At 36.6% G+C, this 17,643-nt stretch overlaps 1 protein-coding gene across 1 annotated transcript in view; it reads left to right on the top strand.

Annotated features, from left to right (window-relative positions):
* Positions 1 to 17,643, top strand: part of DOCK2 (dedicator of cytokinesis 2) — a 188,001-nt gene that overhangs the window by 113,325 nt on the left and 57,033 nt on the right. The window contains exons 28-29 of the mRNA XM_074155774.1: positions 4,481 to 4,579; positions 6,315 to 6,409. Of these exons, the coding sequence (XP_074011875.1) occupies positions 4,481 to 4,579; positions 6,315 to 6,409 (194 nt within the window). The remainder of the gene's footprint in view (positions 1 to 4,480; positions 4,580 to 6,314; positions 6,410 to 17,643) is intronic.

Raw genomic sequence — 17,643 nt, 5'->3', positions numbered from 1 at the left:
AAACCACCGTGGTTCTTCATGGCATCACTGAGCCGTTTGGCATCTGCCAAACATTTCTTTTCTGGTGATTATGTTGCTCTTTAGCTCATGGCACTAAACAGGTGTGATGACTCAATAATTCTGAGAAGACAGTATTTTGAGAGGTCTTCTCAATTATGTGCTTGTGCTGCAACATAAATATTGATGATTTGTAACGTTAGATTGAAACAGTTGATTGGTTAGCTTTTCTTTAATTACATTAAAGATAACATATTTCTCCCTTTTCCTCCAGAAAGACTTTTGCACTTGTTTATGAAAAAAAAAAAAAAGAAAAAAAAAAGAAAAAAAAAAAAAAGAAAAAAAAAAGAGGGAACTGTTTGGCCTGTAGAAATTCTTTGTCACCGTTTTTTATGTTTTTATGATTACTGTCAGTAACATACATTGAGTTTTGAAACTTTTGGCTTAACCTGAAAGGGAATTCAGAATTAAATCTAATCGATGCAGTATGATCAATTCATACACCACAAAAATGTTTTATCTTCTGGATAAGACTCTTTGACCAGTAAAGAAAATTGTTCATTAATCAAATGTAAACCCTTATCAGTGAATATAGGGTTATAGATTATGAGGACAGAGGTATGTAAAGAGTCCTAGCACCTTGCATTAATTGTGAGGGTAAAACAAGCATTTAAAACATCCAGTATTCTGTTAAATAGGGGATATAATAATAACTGCATTATCTTTGGCCTTCAGAAGCCTTTGGATTAATAGGAATTATTCAGGTTTGTATTTTGTCTGCTTTTTAATGATGTACAAGTGGTTATATATTTACACTTGGGCTCTGTGTTGTGAAGCACTCTATTAATGAGGATAAATGATACTTAAGTGCCTGCATGAAATAAATATCCTCCTTAGTGCTTCCAGATGTACACCTGCATGAAGATTACCCACCCTACAGCCACCGAAATACTTCTGCTAGTTCAGAATCCAACTGTAGCTCCATTCTAGGTTACTTCTCTTGCTGTTTGTTTTTCCAGTGCATTTGCTTTATTTATTCTTGTGGTGCTAGTATTACTTGAAGTTACTACGGCAACCTGTCACCATCTGCTATTAGAAAGTATGCTGGGATTTAGTTGCTAGGTGTTGAAGTTTGTCATCTTACTCATACGACCCTAATGTTTTTCTGATGTTTCTTTTCCCGTACACATTGCATCCACAGCTAATATGCACTTTGACACCAGTGGGAGAGATTCCCCGTTTTTCTGCTTGACCTTAGAAAGCCCTAGTTGTTTTACAGAATGCATCTATGATCCCTTTTGATGTACTTTGTATATACTCAACCAAAACAGCATTTCTTTTACCTTGGCCACTATTTTACAGTGTTTATACTAAAGCCAGCCGGCATTATAGTTAATTTAAATTTTATATTAATTATGCTTTTTTTTTTTTTTAAGTCGGCAGGCAATATGAATGTTTCCTGAGACATTTTCTCCTCTACCTCATTTTCATTTGACTACCTATTTACTCGAGTTCCTGATAGAAGTTCAATGTTCCTACTATGGATTTCCTTATTTCTTCACCCATTTTTGGACAGGCTATCAGCCAATTGGTCAATTAAAACAATAGTTCAGTGCTGTTTCTGTTCTGTTAAAATGAATGTTTTTAACTTGGAAAACATATATTTAATTAGATCTCTTCATAGTAGTACAGTGTATTCAGAGCTATTTCTGTTAGTTTTTCTTAGTATTGTCTCATCAGTCAGGTGTTTACTTTGATACGTTTATTTTTTATACATTTGACCTACTTCTAGTCAACATTTTCTGCTGTAATTCACAGGATAGATCCTAACAAAGCTAAGCAGAGCTGAAAGGACTTTTTAGGTTTCTATCTGAAGAACTTTATCTTCTCTGCCACAACTCTTTTTATACTGTTCAATCCATACATACAATGCTTGGCTTAATGAAATACATTTTTGAATCATAAGCATTGGACTATTATGTTTGTAGGTGGTGCTTGACTCTGAATTTCTTCTGTCCATGCAGTGAGCATGCAGTCTGCATTCAAAGTGTAACACATCCCTCTTGTGCAGAACTTACTGTATGTTCAAGCAGCTCATGCTCTTTGCACATTCTAGTAAGAGGTGCTTAAACAGCATAGGGGAGTTTCAGTGAATACGTAGAGATATTGGCAGATTTGATCACAGCTCTTTATACCCCTCTATTACACTGAAGTTCTGTCAGTGGGAACGGTGATGCTGAGAGTGCACGAGTTACTTCAGAGACCTGAGGCTGCATCTGAGAAGCAAATCTTTATTGCTGGTGATTGGGGATTAGGAGGGAGGGGCAAGCTTTTACCCTGTAAAGAAGGTAGCAGTTAATTTCTAATAGTTGAGATCGCTGGCAAGAAAATTATTAAAGATCAAACAGTATTTATGTATTTTCCTGCTTTACAGTTACATGGAAATGATGGAGGAAGTTTTTGTAGCAATCCACCTTTAGTGTGCCCTTCTTTTTTTTTTTTTTATGTATCATTCAGTCCCACTGATGTGAATTTGACAGGTTTGGGGCGAGACACTGGGCAGCAATACGTGATCTTTGCTTATGGCTCTTTTCAGTAATCAAGCAGATCATCTGTTAATTTTAAAATCACCATACACAGTTACTAAGGATAGGCATTCATGCTGTACCATAATCACAGATAAAGCAAGACACATTTTAGAAGTTGGTTTCAACAAAAGAAATAACCTTCTTAAAGTCTTTATGCCTTTGAGCAAGATAATACATCTATTCAATTCCTGTGAAGAAATGCTGCTTATTTCAAGAAGTGATTATTTAACATGAGTACAGAAAGGCATTCTGTGGTGAATGTCTAACTACTAAAAATACAAGCTGTTGTTCATGTACAATTCTGTAACTTCTGTCAGTAATCTTTTCAAAATCAAGACATCAGAAGAAAACCCCCCCACAATTTCATTACTGAATCCTTTGCAATTCATGATTACTTTCAGCTGTAACATTTAACATCACAGAAAAGATTTGTCTGATCCGTAACTGTAAAAGTGAACTACTACAGCAGCAAAACCAGCATTTCTTTTTAGAAGAGCATCAGTACCCGAGAACACACGATTTCTTACCTGAAAGCTTTGGGTTTACCTGCAGAAAATGTGTCTTCTTAGCCTTAAAAAGTAGGCAAGCCTCTCACTAGAACTAATGTTACTCCAAAAGAAGGTATAATAGCTCCTTTATATTGTAATTTTCACTGTTTATATGCAAGAAGTGTGCTGGGGTCTGCTCACGTAGGAATAAATAAATAAAAAAAAAAAGGCAGTACAAACTGAAGAGCAGCTAACATATGAAAGTGAAAGACCTCTAGTGGCTGTAACCTGAAGTAAAAGAAGGCTTCCCTTCGAAGTGGGAGACAAAATGGTTGGGTAGAACAAACTGCAGCTGATACTTTGGTAACGTGCCCTTGTTGCCTTTCTGATGTCAGCAGAGGTACACAGTGAATCAGGGTTTCCCAGAGAATCTGATCAGTACCAGGTGGAAACTAAATTCTGGGCAGAGCCGCTGGGGAGCCCCTTGAATCAATTCTAAACCAGAATGATGAAAAGATCCAAGTAAATCTAGAAAATTATTTTGCATGCTCATCTACTTCGTAGCCTCTTATTTTAATAAAATCAAAGCATTTAAAGCTGGTTCACTTTTAAAACAATAACTAAAATTTCAGAAAATTCTAAGACACCAATAAGGAGGATTCTTCACTGTCTTAAAGGAAAAGTGCAAATCATTAAAGTCACTATTATTTGCTTGAGAGATAAATGTCTTTGTAACTTTCAGTAAGTTACAGTGAAACCCTAGGCTTATAAATGACTGTATATCTTTCAGCATTTCTGCTTTAGGAATTGAGAAAAATAGAAGATTTCCTTTTGAGGAAGTTTGAAAAGTTTTGAGAAATGAAATAATATTCTACAGTAATAGAATTACTATAGAGTAGTATTCTATAGAAGTTTTATGGAGTCTGTAATAGCTACTTAAACACCTGCAGAATGTAAAAAATATCTTTTCTTGCAATATTTCTTCCCATGAACAGCCTATGTTTCTAGAATGATTAGAAAATTTTGATGGTAATATATTTTCTTCCTATGAATTCCAAATGGAAGAATCCTGGGCAACGTCACATGCTTTTCAGGAGTCTTAAGGTAATATTGAGTTGTACTTGATATATTAAGTTTTCTTGACACAATGTGTGTTTCCATGCAGCGTGTCATAAATGATGCAGCTTGCTGACCTGAGATACTCCTTGTCAAGGTGGCTTTTGAATTATCCTTTTTGAGTTCTTTGCATGTTTCCTTCATCTGGGCTTGCAAAAGCTTGAATATTATTTTATTTTTGCATACATAAAAGGATTTATTGGGCATTTAGAGCAGTTCAATTTTAGAAAGACTACAATCCAATAACTGAGGTATTCTGCATGTGTTGATTTCTGTCTGGTTCTCTTTCAGAGCCATTTCGTGGCATGCATGACGGCGATCTTAAATCAGATGAACAACCAGCATTATTCAGTTTACATTGAAACTTTTCAGACAAGTTCAGAACTAGTGGTGAGTACAAAATAATCATGGAGGTGATAAATAATTCTAAGTATTTTTTTTCCTGTGTGAAATCAGTAGTATTGTTTTGTATCTTGTATCTTGCCTGATTCTTGCTAGAATGAAGTCTGTTTCTGTCTGTTTTCTGCCTCTGTCATTGTGTTGCCTCCCTCTTCTAATGGTGACCTCGGATGACACTGTAACCAGAAATTTGGAAAGATATAAATGTCACTGTGGTTGACCCTAGCACTGAGGTGGTAATATAATAATAAAGAATAATTAATGGCATCTTTGTGTTATATTGTTCTGAGGAGAAAAAAAAAACACAAAGAACAAACCCAAAGCTAACCCTCAACTCCTTGAACCCTCCCTCCTCATTTTGCACATGGTGAAACATTTTCACTATTGAGTCTACTCCTGGTCCAAACAGCTGTATGCTGTATGCTAAATGCAGTAAATGCCTTATTATTGCAATGCATCGTTTTATGCCAGCTGTTTCTGGCAGAATTTAACAATAGTTGGGGTTTATTCTAGTTTGTACCAGTCAGTGTTCTCTGTGTTCTGGAAGTTTTTGGTAGTCCTATGTCTGACCCTTTATACTCCTGACATAACTCTGAAATAGGTAAGGGTATTGGCAAAGGTTTTGATTACACCATTCTACAGTTTGTCCATGGAGGTACTATTTTCAGTTGGCAAGATTTGTTAATTTTCCTTTCTTAAAGTCAGAGTGGTGCCATAACTGAAATGCTAACAGGTTGGATCTTGGGGTGCCTTTGCAATTCTTCATGTGCTTTAGGTTACTTGCAAATGTAACTGTATTTTAACATAATTTTCAGCTTCCAAACAGATTGGGTACCTGATCCTAGAAGCTGTAGTAATCCGTAAACTACAACAGTTCTGCTGAGAAAAAAAAAAAATAATGAGAAAGACAACGCCTCAATATATCAAATGGGTTTTACTGTTTGTAAAGGCATTGGTTTGTTGTCTTCTCCTTTTTTTTCCATCCCGTAAGTATATGTCAGTGAAGATGACAAAGTTTTGTTGTCAAATAATGCTGTTGAGAGCTATTGTTCACTTGGCTCTCTGCAAGTAACATGACAAGAAAGAGTACGAACTTCACAGAAAGTTGCTTGTGAGGTTTTGGCAGTAAATGATGACATCTCAGCTTGCCAGTCTCACAAATTCTAGGTGACTTACTTAGAAGTTCAAGGGTAAAATGGCATCTATGTGCTATACATGAAATAGACCTGAAATGATTATGTTCATTTTATTTAAGTTCATTATACGGTGATCTCCAAATACTTCTAGGAAAGGTTTTGTTTGAAAACTTTCTGTTGTGCCTTCAGTTTTTAATTCAGAATACTAATTTTGCACTAAATTGATGAAAAAAAAAATCTTATATTTTTCAAATCTATTAATTCTTTATGCACAATGAGACTTGTTTTGCTAATTAATTAAAATTTCAACAGCTTTACTCTAAAGTACTATAACTTTTTCTTTCCATTCATTTGTGGCTTATCTTTTCTTAAGAGTCCAGTGTAATGATTTTTAGCTTTCATTTGGAATCTGAGACTCCTGTTTCACAGGACTTCAGGTCCAATCTTGGGCTTGCTGATATCACCAGGATGTTTTCCATTGTCTTCACTGGGAGCAGAGTGGAGCCCTCCATCTTAGTTCCTTGATCACAGCAGGGACACTTAAACTTAGTGTTACACAGTCACAGACTTACTGTATTTTGTTGTTCTAGGACTTCTTGATGGAAACATTCATAATGTTCAAAGATCTCATTGGAAAGAACGTTTACCCTTCAGACTGGATGGCAATGAGCATGGTCCAGAACAGGTAAAACGGGCTGAGGATCAGTGCTCATTTCCCATGTGCTTGTGAAAAGTGAGCTCGTTTCTTATCTTACAAAACGTTTTGCTGTGCACTCTAAGATGATTTTATCATTTCGTTTTGGTGAATGCCAAGAAGGTCATCATCTGAAATAAGTTACTGACAATTCATGAAATAGCTTGCTGCCTCTGCTTTAAGTCCCTCTACAATGGAAAGGGGAAAAACTGTATTTAACAGTAAAGTGGAAGTACATGGTTGGTCTCCATGTTGACAGTGTACAGAAGCCAAGCTGTAAAAGGCCTGTTGAATCTCAAATGTACAATTTCTGCACGTGGTTAGAATGTCCTCATTAATACGTCAGCAAGTTCATTGCAATGCAAGAGTTATCAAACACAATTTTCTTTCTGAAACGATATGGTTGCTTGGATTGCTAGAAGGTCTGATGATAAAGACCAAATCTTTGAGCACAACGCAGTATTTGTAGGAGGAGGTTGGATCCACAGTGCTTACTGTAGCTCACATCACTGAGGAAATGTATTGCTATATTATAGACGGTTTGGGGTTTCATCATGATTGATTACTTCAAACTCAGGTATATTGCCTCTGTAGAGCAAGATGGCATCTAAGCAAAAGTTCGTGTAATCAAATATATTGTGCTCCCTATTGTTTGCTCTTCGAGAGTTTGCTAATAATAAGAAATCTTTGAGTACTCTTATATTATAAAATTGAAGGAAGTATCTTGTGGACATAAACTGTACAGACTATAGCTGTGGGTAAAGGTATAAAATCTGTATGTTTTGGTGTTGCCATAGATGATGGTGGGATAAACAAGGTATTGCTTGTTTAAGCATTTAACAGGATGCTTAACAGGATCCCTGTTAAGCCACAGGACCACTGTTGTCTTGATGTGACCATTGCAAGTAGCGTAAGTGAAATTTCACATCATACAGATTTGCTGCCTCATGAGCTCTTTTCAGTTTATCAGTTCCATATCATGTGATACTAAATTGGAAAGACAAGAGAAGTGATCTTTGTGCTCCTCCACTGTCGATAATGGATTCAGACAGCTGGTTTAGGCCAGCGTATCACAGATAGATTCCTTCAGAATGTCTTTGAAATATTGCTTCTTTGAAAAGGAAGGAAATGTTTTTCCCTTGAGGTGTGAGTTTTGTTGTTTATTATGGGCATCAGTTAGAAATGAATGTTTTTGACAACAAGGAAAGGGCAATATATAGGGTACAGGACGGGCTATATGAAGATCTATTTCCTAATAATTGTTCTGAGCAGTTCTGAGGTACTGACTTTTTTCTTGTTGTGTCTCTTGTCTATAAGAGAGGAAAGCAAGGGAGGGTTGGACTGAGAATGCAAAGTAAAATACATGGCTGCTCTAAACAAAGTTAGTTGGTTCAATTTGTGTATTTGTAAAACTTGAGGAAGAGTTTCCTCAAAATTTGAACACCCAGAAGTTTTACAGGCATCTCCATATGTAGAAAAAATTGAACAAAGAAGTAGCTGTTAGCATGTGACCACTTTATCTTGTGGATTATTTTTTTTATTTGCTGAATTTCCTCCTCTTCATACTTAGTAGAAATCATGGCTAAAAATCTCACTGAAAGGGATCTGGATTTGGGGAAAAAAATTGACTTAATTTGCTTTTTTTATTTAGTGGGTATTACCTTTAAGGCTGAACTTATTCTTGCTTCTTGCTCTCAAAGAGACACTTTGAGTTGATGTGCTGGATTGGATTATGAAGTGAATATACTTCCTTTTTTTTGAGCAAGACTTCTGTTGTCGAGGTGGATTTTGATCACCTGTACTATCATTATTTTAGTTTTGTAGAAATGGTAGCAACATTGAGATTTCTAGAAGTCACAGAGACACTAGTCTAAGAATCGTCTCAAAGATGCATAGGTTCCAATTAACTTATAACTTCACAGATGCTTATTTCAAATGTCCGTTATGTAATTTTACTCCTCCAGTTTTATAATAATTGAAAAGGAGTGAACAGAGGATCCTTAATAAAGTTCATAATCTCCTGGGAATCTTGTGCAAAAGATTTGCTAAGAAAATCTACAGCATTACAATACCAAATTTTGAAATTGGATACATTTTCACATAGGATTTGAATGGAATGATGTTAAATGGAAAGGGGTTTTTTTTTTTGTGCCTCAGTTTCTGTTGCTCATGTACCCTAATGTTCATGCAGAGAGATTGCTAACCCCTCTTTTGGGGGCGGGCAAATACATATAGACTGGTGGATGTATTTGTTCCAGGTAAGATCTTGTACATGATAGTAGTTTCATCCCACTTGTTTCTGTGTCCGAGCCCGTCTTTGTGCTATAAAGGTAAAATCTAATTCCGTGAACATTCTTATGTTGCTGCTGCTGCAATTTGTAATGATTTTTAATGTGGCAAGGATTGCTCTTAAAAAGGTATCAGCTTGGTACTAAAGTAACCTAAAATGTTTTCTATTGTATATAAGCATAGCAAACCTTTCAAACTGTGCCTCTTATCTAGAAAATGCTCTTTCTCATTTGCCTTATTCACATGTATAGCATTTTTTTTTTTATTCTTTGGGGGTGGGGGAAGGTTAAATCCTTATTCAGAGAATATGCCTTTGGGGTTTGGGAATTCATCTGGTGGAATCTATATTCCCTCAGTTACCGACAATAGAAATTCATTTGTGGCACTGTGTATTTGTTGATAACACCTGGTAATGACTCTGTACTTTGCAAGACACCTTGGTCCAGGCAAGCTTTCTTGCTCTAAATCTTACGCTGCATTGGACAAGTCAAATGAAAATATTTAAAGAAAAAAGTCAGCATTAAGAAAAAAAAAAAGGTATTTAGAAGCTATTTAACAGTGCTTCTATAAACACATCGCTTACCTAAATTGATTTGGCACTGTTTACACTCTTTGATTTTGTTGCTGTTCCTAAGATTACATAAGGAAATGAGTTATTGATCTTACTTTCATGACTTAATTTTATGTTAAATCAACAACTAGGAGGGGGGATTTTTGTTACCAGTCTTTATAGAGATTTGGGGTTGGTTTTTTTTATTTGTTTGGTGTTTTTTTGAGGAGGGTGGGTGTTCTGTTGGAATAAATGGAAGACTAACTTAGTTATCTAGATTTGTCTTATTAACATGCTTTACTCCAAACCAGAGAAGTAGCAGAGAAAAAGTCACAAGGGATCAGGCTGGGTTCTCTTATAATAACAATGAGAGAAGAAAATAAATTAAAACCCACAAAAAGTGTTAGCAGAGCTAAGGTTTTGCATTCTTAATTCACCTGTTCTGAGCAGGAGGCGCATGCAGGCCTATTTATGCCCTGAAGGAGGTACTTTACCTTGAGTCTCCCTTTTCTGAATTTGAAAAACTGTTAGTTGGAGGCTGTAAGGCATGTGTATTGTGTAACCCAGCTAATGGCAGAATGGAGTTGGCACGTCATCCCTACGGCATCCAGCAAAGCCTGACAGGCTTCCCCAGCTGCTCTCTTGTATTTTGTACCTGGCAGGGAAAGTGGGCATTGGAGGAATTTTGCTGCAGGATATACTGCAGTAGAGAAATGTAAAATCAGAGTACATTTCCTTAGAGGCAGAGGACAGGGAATAGTGTAACTAGTACTGCAGGTTTGGTCCTGTTTGTGGGTAAAAGGTGTTCCTAATGAGCAGGACACTCTAATTACTCTTACACAGAAATGCAGACGGTGCATGTATGATATCAGGGATATTTCTACTAAATGTTAGATGTCTGGCATAGATAAGGGGAAAAGAATGAGAAAATGACTTCTTACGAGGTCAAAAGCAAGGGACAACGGACGCATTCATGTCCAGGAGAAACTGTGATAGGAGAGTTGAAAGAATAGAAGTAGAAGCTTAATTGACTAAACTTACTTAATCAAGCTTTGCATGTATCAGGATGGAATGATTAACTCAAATTACTTTAAATCACTATTATAAATTATGTGCTGTTTCCTCTCAAAGTGTGGTCTGACTCCCAAAGCCCATCTGAAGGAGACAAGAGGCTGCGTATTGATCCCACTGGACTGGGAGTATTCTATTAGCAACTGAGAATCAAAAAGGGGAATGAATTACTACTCTTCTTTTCCTTTTTTTTATTTTTCTTTCTCTTTTTTCCCCTTCTTCCATGAACAGCAAGTTGGGAAGAACACTTCTTTTGTGGCATGCTAGACGGGGCAGAATACTTTGGGACATAGTAAAATCCTCACTGAGGTCATGTGGATATAATATCTGAGATGTTTTTGCGGTCCCACATGGTAGATTTAATTAACTTTTGTTCTAATCAAGGTTGCTTACTGCACACTTCTTACTAGTTGCTACTGCTTGTATGTGCACTTTATTCCACTTGTGATACTTAGACTATTGGCTATTAGGTTATTAAAAGCAGTAATTCCTAGGTACATGGCATTTGTGGGGAAATGCTTTGCTGCTTTAGGTAATACCATATATTCTGCTTACCTCTCAGCTGTTCATAATTTTAATTGAGGTACATAATTCCTCCCAGGAAATTCTCATACCTTATTGTCAACATGAAGCGCGTAGAGTCAGATTTGCTGAATAAAAGAAATGGTTAGGGGGGTTAGCAACTAAAGGGAAGTATTCCCGTCCCTTCCTTCTGTTCCTCTGGGCTTTGAAATGGTAATTGCTCAGATAGAGTTTGAAAGTACTTGATCTTATCGTAATTAATATCTGGAATTGGCTTCAGTTACTGTCCAGTCTGAAGTCACTTAGTAAGCACTTTTATTGTTTGTGTGCCCCTTTGAGTTGTTTTTTGAACCTTGCTGACAATGTATTTAGGTGTTTAGAAATAAAAGGAATCAGTTTTTCACCAGTGCATTTCAAGGTCAGGTCCTGTTTGCTGAAAAACTCATGTGAGAGAACACTGTAGGGTATTTTCTAGCACCAGTAGTAAGGCTTTTTTTAAAATGTTTTCATTACCTGTATATCTGAGTGTTTTCAGACATCTGTCGGAGTCAAATGTTCCCCAGCCCGTTTTCAGTCTAACTTGAAAGGTTTAGCACTGCAGGTATTTGGCAAAACAGCTGGAAATGTTGCCAATTTTCTTTCATTATGCATACTAAAAATAGCTGCCTATTTGCTGAGGAACTGCTTTGTAACACCCTCAAGACTTGGTTCTCATGTAGCTTGTGTGTTGTGGCAGCATTATTAATTCAGCAAAATCTCATTATGGCTTCAGATCAGTGCCACCTGCACCCCCAAGTACCTCACCATTTCTCAGACTGCCAGCAACTATAGATGCTGTTGGTATCATTACCTGGCCAACCAGCAAAATGAGGGGGAATAAATTCCTGTTTGTCACCTAGCAAGGGACAGGAGGAATTCCAGACCTGTTTTTTTTCATAGATCATCTGCGAATGGCTCTGTTAAACATGACTTCTGAAAAAACATGTTTTGCACACTCTACATATGCACGTTTCTGAACAGCTCTACCTTTGAATAGGTAAAGTCCTCTGAGAAGTAGCAACTGCTTCTAGTATTGTCCTGTGAAACTTGATAAAATGCTGCTTTGTCCACTATGAGGAGATGGCATTTTTAGAATTGTAGTCCCAATGTTTAAGGAACAAGCACCCATAACAAACGCAGTGGCTGTTGGACTGCCTTTTCTTTTATTTTCTGAAGAGAAAACCTGAAGAGCTGGTAGTCACAATTTAAGTGTATTATTCAAGAATGGTATTTAGAATAGTTTGGGAGGGAAGTGAAACTGAAGACAGTTTGCAGAAAGTAGGGAAACATGCCTTTTCCAAGCAAGAAGCTTACGTGTTTATGGGAGAGATGCTACAAACTGTATTGCTACTACCAACTTACTGGATTTCATAGAATCACAGAGTATCTCAAGTTGGAAGGGAGAAAAACTCCAAATGAATTCAAATATTAGAACTACTTCTCAGTCTTCTACCTATCTGTTAGTGGAAATGAAAGCTTGTTATATTTTCATGCTTTAGAAATATTTAATGCTGTGATACACGTATTGATGTCAGTGGGTACTGTGACTATTCACAGACACTAATGGGTGTGACTATACACAAGGTACACAACTTCGGTTATTAAGAGTATCCATTATCTTTTACTCCAGCTGGTGCTATAATATGGTGCTCAATTTATAACAATTGTAATGAGATTTTAAAATCAAGAATACCATTTTAATTATGAAAATAGGGAAAAAAAAATCCTCCTTAAGTTTAATTCTTTGATTATTAATATGAAGTGGTTTTGCTCTCATAGGAAATGCAGAAGAAACCTCAGATTTATTCTATCCAACTATGCTTTAACAGTTCGCTTAAAACATTGCCTGGCTCATTATTTGTCTTGCAGAGAATAAAAAGGGACATTTATTTATTTATTTGGGGGGGGGGGGGGGGGGAGGTGGGGCGGGGAGTAGGGAAAGTGGTTTAGGTTAGTTTTAATTCTCAGAGATGTATTGGGAGTTATGATTCATTTATATAACTAAGGTTGGATGAGGGTGTTGCAGCATATTTTGCACAAATAAGGCAGAATTCAGAAGGCTGATCTGTTGCATACAAGTAACTCCTTCCTTGGATCTCGTTTTCCTCTGGCAACTCTTGGCTGGCCTAAGCATACATGACAGAAATGCAGTTAAAACAACTTAAGGGCTTGAATTTCAGGGGGTCAGAATGCATTTACACATGCTTATGGCATATTGCAGAACTTTGTAATTGTAATTTATGAAAAAGAATTTTAAACAACAGCTATAAATGTCTAATGAAAATATTCTTTTATGCAGACATACACAAAAGAGTAAATGACGTATTACAACAAGTTCAAACAGGTTGTACTGTTCCACCACTGCTTTAATCACATATAGTAATAAGATGTGTCCTTGGACAGTTCGTTTTTGCTGTGAGACTAAAAATGTCCTTCCTGAAATGCAATTTCCCTCTTAATATAAAGTCCCTTTTGGAGGCAAAGGACATTTCATGCATTTATTGTTTTTCTTGCTGGGGTATTTGGTACGCAGTGTCTCAGTATTCTCAGATTCATATCTCCTTTCCATTAAATCGAGGTAACTCTGTTTCCTAGTTGTCTTTCCCAGTCCCTACAAAAGTCAGTACTTGTAAAAGGGCAAATGGCATAAAGTTAGTCCTGGGAAAACGGAGTAAGGTGATAAAGAAAAGAGGCAGTTGTCTCACTGTGGGTTGTAAATTTACTTCCATGGAGAGTTACACTTCCAGCTGTGGCTGATGTGTGTGACTGAGTCATTTAGTGCTCTGCTGTCAGTTATAAGCCTACCAGAGAACAGCTCTTCCATCTGTAGGTATTTGAGTCTGGTTGTGCCTGATGTAACCCTACTTTTCGATCGCTTGCGTCTTTCTAGCACCAAATACTACAAGATGCTTATTCTGCACTAACTCTGCATGTTGCTCGTTGTTACCCCTGTCGTGGAATTATTTGCTTACCACGAATCTAAGCACTTAATTACGTGGTGAATGCAGTAGATCACCCGCTCAGCAAGAGAGGCTGTTGCATACCCTGGTGGTGGTGCACAGTGGATGCCTATTGCGTTCTGACTGCAGTCATTCCGTGTTCTATCCAAAATGCAGAGAGAAGACACGCTGTGAGATATCCCTTTCCCACTCCCACTGCGGAGTATCTCATCTTTCTTGGTATCGACTCCTAGGATGCTCCTGCTTCTGGAGTATGAGGTTTCCTGAACTAAAAGCAGAAAAACAACTTGTTTAATGTTTTCAGAAAGACATTAAAATAAGCTGTTATTTTTCCAGATACAACTTTGGCTTGCATATAAAAATCTCTAAGGTTCTTTGCTATGTATGTAGCCTGTTATAAAATACTTTTGTATGTTTTCAGGTATTTTAATTTCAGTAAAACATTTGGGGATTAAGACAATGAGTAGTATTTTCCACTCTGTAGAACATACGTGCAAGTGAGTAAATAAATAACGAAGAGATTACCCACATAAACTGCTGTAAATATGTCCCTATAGAAAAAACTGAAAATACAAATTCAGTATTCATAATTTTCATCAGGTGTTGTTAATGCTAATGAGCAGTCTTTCTGTTTTCCCCTTTCTGATGGGTAACTTTGGCCAGCACTTCATATCTTATTCAGGAAATTAAATATATACCATTTTCTCATATTTAATGTTAGTTTGAACAGTTATTTCCATATTTTTGAACAGCAACATCACAAAATAACCCTGCTGGTGTATTATGCATTTTCTGCATAATGAACTTTTGTAAAGACATAAATCTGATTCTGTGCAACTTCTTCTGTATTGATACAGTTTGGGCTGTAAAGTAGTAAGTGCAAGTGAGCAGCAATTAGAGAAGAGGCAGATGCAGAGTTGTCTGTACCCGTAATTACAGATCGTATTCTTGGCTTCAGAAAAATCTAGTCTTCCCTAAAAGTCAAGAAATTTTGTCCACAGAGTTATCCATTAGTTTCACGTAATTCTCCAATTTTAATCCTTTGATACATGAAATAATAAAAGTATTTCTAGAAATAAGCCCTAGAAACATCCATGAAAATATGTTTACCAAAGTATCACCTCTGCACCATTTTTAGATATATAGAAATGAGGGCTACGTGATAGCTACAAAAATTACAGTAAAGGTGAATTAGTGCCAACAGGTCAAAAATAAAAATCATTGCAAGAATGGAGAAGTAATTTCACAATATCACTTCAAAGTCCTTCAAAAGGGAAGGCCGCGCATTTTATTAGTGTATGACATCCTGATATAACCATGCTAAGTCATTACATTCATGTATATTAACTGGCTTTCAGCTTTGTATTTTACTTCCAGACTTGATCCAGCACCAAAGACACCATGTGGTTTTTAATTATTTTTTTAATTCAAAATATTTCTATTCTGCAAACAATTAGCTGGAGTGCATGAAAAAGGAGATTGAAGTGAGAAGATACAATATAAGGAAAATTACTGAAAATACCTTTCAAACTAAGTTACTTATATCAGAGTCTGTTACGAGAGCTTTTTGTATGCTTTCATTTCAAGCTATGAAGTTTCGTAAAGCCTGCTGAACACCAAATTTTCAGAAGGGTTTGGCATAAATGTGTACCTAATATGCAGGTTTGAAAATGCATTTTGATAAGCAATCCTAAACATCCTGTAAGGAGCTGCTGAAGGAAAAGCTACTTACAAAGAGACTGTAGGCCAAGTCAAGAGATCTCGGATGCAAACTTCACCTTTAGAGCATCAAAGCAATTGCTCCTCCTTGTCTTTCTCTAGGTGTTGCTTTTGTTCTGCTGTCAAATTAACTCTGATCCATGTTAGCATCTATTAGTTTTGTATGCTTGGCATAGCTATTCAAGGTAAACATTCAAATAATACTAATGAAGTAAATGAATTGTACATAACAAACAATTTATAATTGAGACAGGAGAAGGTGGATAGCAGTTATTTTTAAGCAGTTATTTTCTGGCCATGCTATTTGGATAGACTCTCTGGACGTACATTGAAAAAGAATTAGGATTTGCTTTATCATTAGTATTCAATGTGAATGGTACAAAAAATTATTCTTCAGTCAATAGTGATACTGAGTTGACACAGGGGAGAAATATGATTAAATCATACTACTTTCTTTACATCACTGGCTCTATTTTCCCAGTTACCATGGAAGTGGATTGCTTCCTGAGTGTTGCCATTATTGTGCTCTTAATAACTAGGTTTCACATAGCTACAAGCTTTTTAAATAGTGTTTCCATCTTGCGTTGCTCTTCATTTCTAAATCAATGATAGCTTGCCACATTGTTAGGAGATAATTTCTGCCGTTACTTTGTAAAGATTTTTGTTATTATCTTTTTACCTGTTTTCTCAGGCTTTCTCCTGCTGCTCTGTTTTGGTCACTGAAATAGTAAATTTTTATTTTTAATGTCTCCTGTAACACTGATTGATTGTCTGGTCTCTCTTCTGTGTATTTCGTATCTTCCAGGTTTAGTTTATAATTGCTGATCACTATTTCAGTCATTGACAGTAATCAGTGTTTGGGATTGGGTGTGACTCACTTTGTTAGTCTCCTCTTTATTTACCCTGCTGCCTTCTCGCTTTGCACACAAGAAGGAAGAGGAAAGGTGACAGAAGCCTACAAGAGAATCAGTTGATTTCAGCTGTTTTTCCTTTGTGCTTGCTTCGTGTTAAAATACCGATCGGGTGTCTTCTGCGAAGCATTTTATGAGGATGCTACTATCAAGTCAATATAAATTATATGGGAGCATTATTTCAGCTCCGCTACTCCCTGCTCCAGAGTTCATATATTTGGCATACTGGCAAGGCCATGTCTATCACAATTCGGAACAGATCTGCAAAGGAATAGTCAGTGCATCTCCTAGGCTTTGAAAGAACTCCCCTCATATTCCTCAGCTGCTCAAGTAGAGGATCTACTGGTCAAAGTGCTGATTGATCAGCCTTTTGGGTTTGCAAAAAAACCCAAGGCCCACCTGCCAAACTGAAGTTAGTGTAACTCCTTTAATTTGTGGAGAAAATTCTCTGAAGGAAAAGCACTTAGAGTTTGTGGGAAGAAGTTTTGAGTTTTAAAAACTGTTCGTGTCTTTATTGGTTTTCACATGTGATTTACAAAAACCCGTATATTCCAGGATTTTGATAGTTTCTTTCAGTAACAACTTGCACAACACAACAGGAAATAGTAATCTTTTAAAGCTTATCTCTATTTTTCTGTATCTAACTACCCAGTAGAAGTTCATACTTGAGTAATTTTTTCCACCTGTCATTACATTAGTGTAATCACAGCTTTAGAAGACATAGCAAATGTGAGTTTGAGTTGATGCTCATAAATGCCTAAGTGAATGAATTCAGCCTTCACCTCAGTATCTGGGTTGCTCACCTCAAAGTTGAAGCAGTCAACTCCCAAATTTAGGTCTTTGAATTGAAAAGACATTGAAGAGCATCTCACGGCTGTTGGACCACTGCTTTAATAAAATTCATGTGTAAGAGTCTTAATTAAAGGCCAGTTCATGATTTTGGGAAGGTTTCTAATTTTGTACCTGATTTAGGCACCTTTCCCAAAAAAATTTTGTAGACCCAGAAGTGTTCTATATCTGAAACTGGGTGCAGATAAGGGGCAGCTTTTGTGAAACTGTGGGCAATGCCAATTTAAGTTTTTTGGGGTTTGTTTTGTTTTACTGTAATCATTGCTTTGTTTTATGCTGCAAGGAGTTGATGCACTAATTCTAACTTGTTTGCTA

Source organism: Numenius arquata, chromosome 11 (genome assembly GCF_964106895.1).
Source record: "Numenius arquata chromosome 11, bNumArq3.hap1.1, whole genome shotgun sequence".
NCBI classification, from domain to species: domain Eukaryota; kingdom Metazoa; phylum Chordata; class Aves; order Charadriiformes; family Scolopacidae; genus Numenius; species Numenius arquata.
The sequence above is the reverse complement of the archived record's forward strand: the minus strand, read 5'-3'. Positions and strand labels throughout refer to the sequence as shown.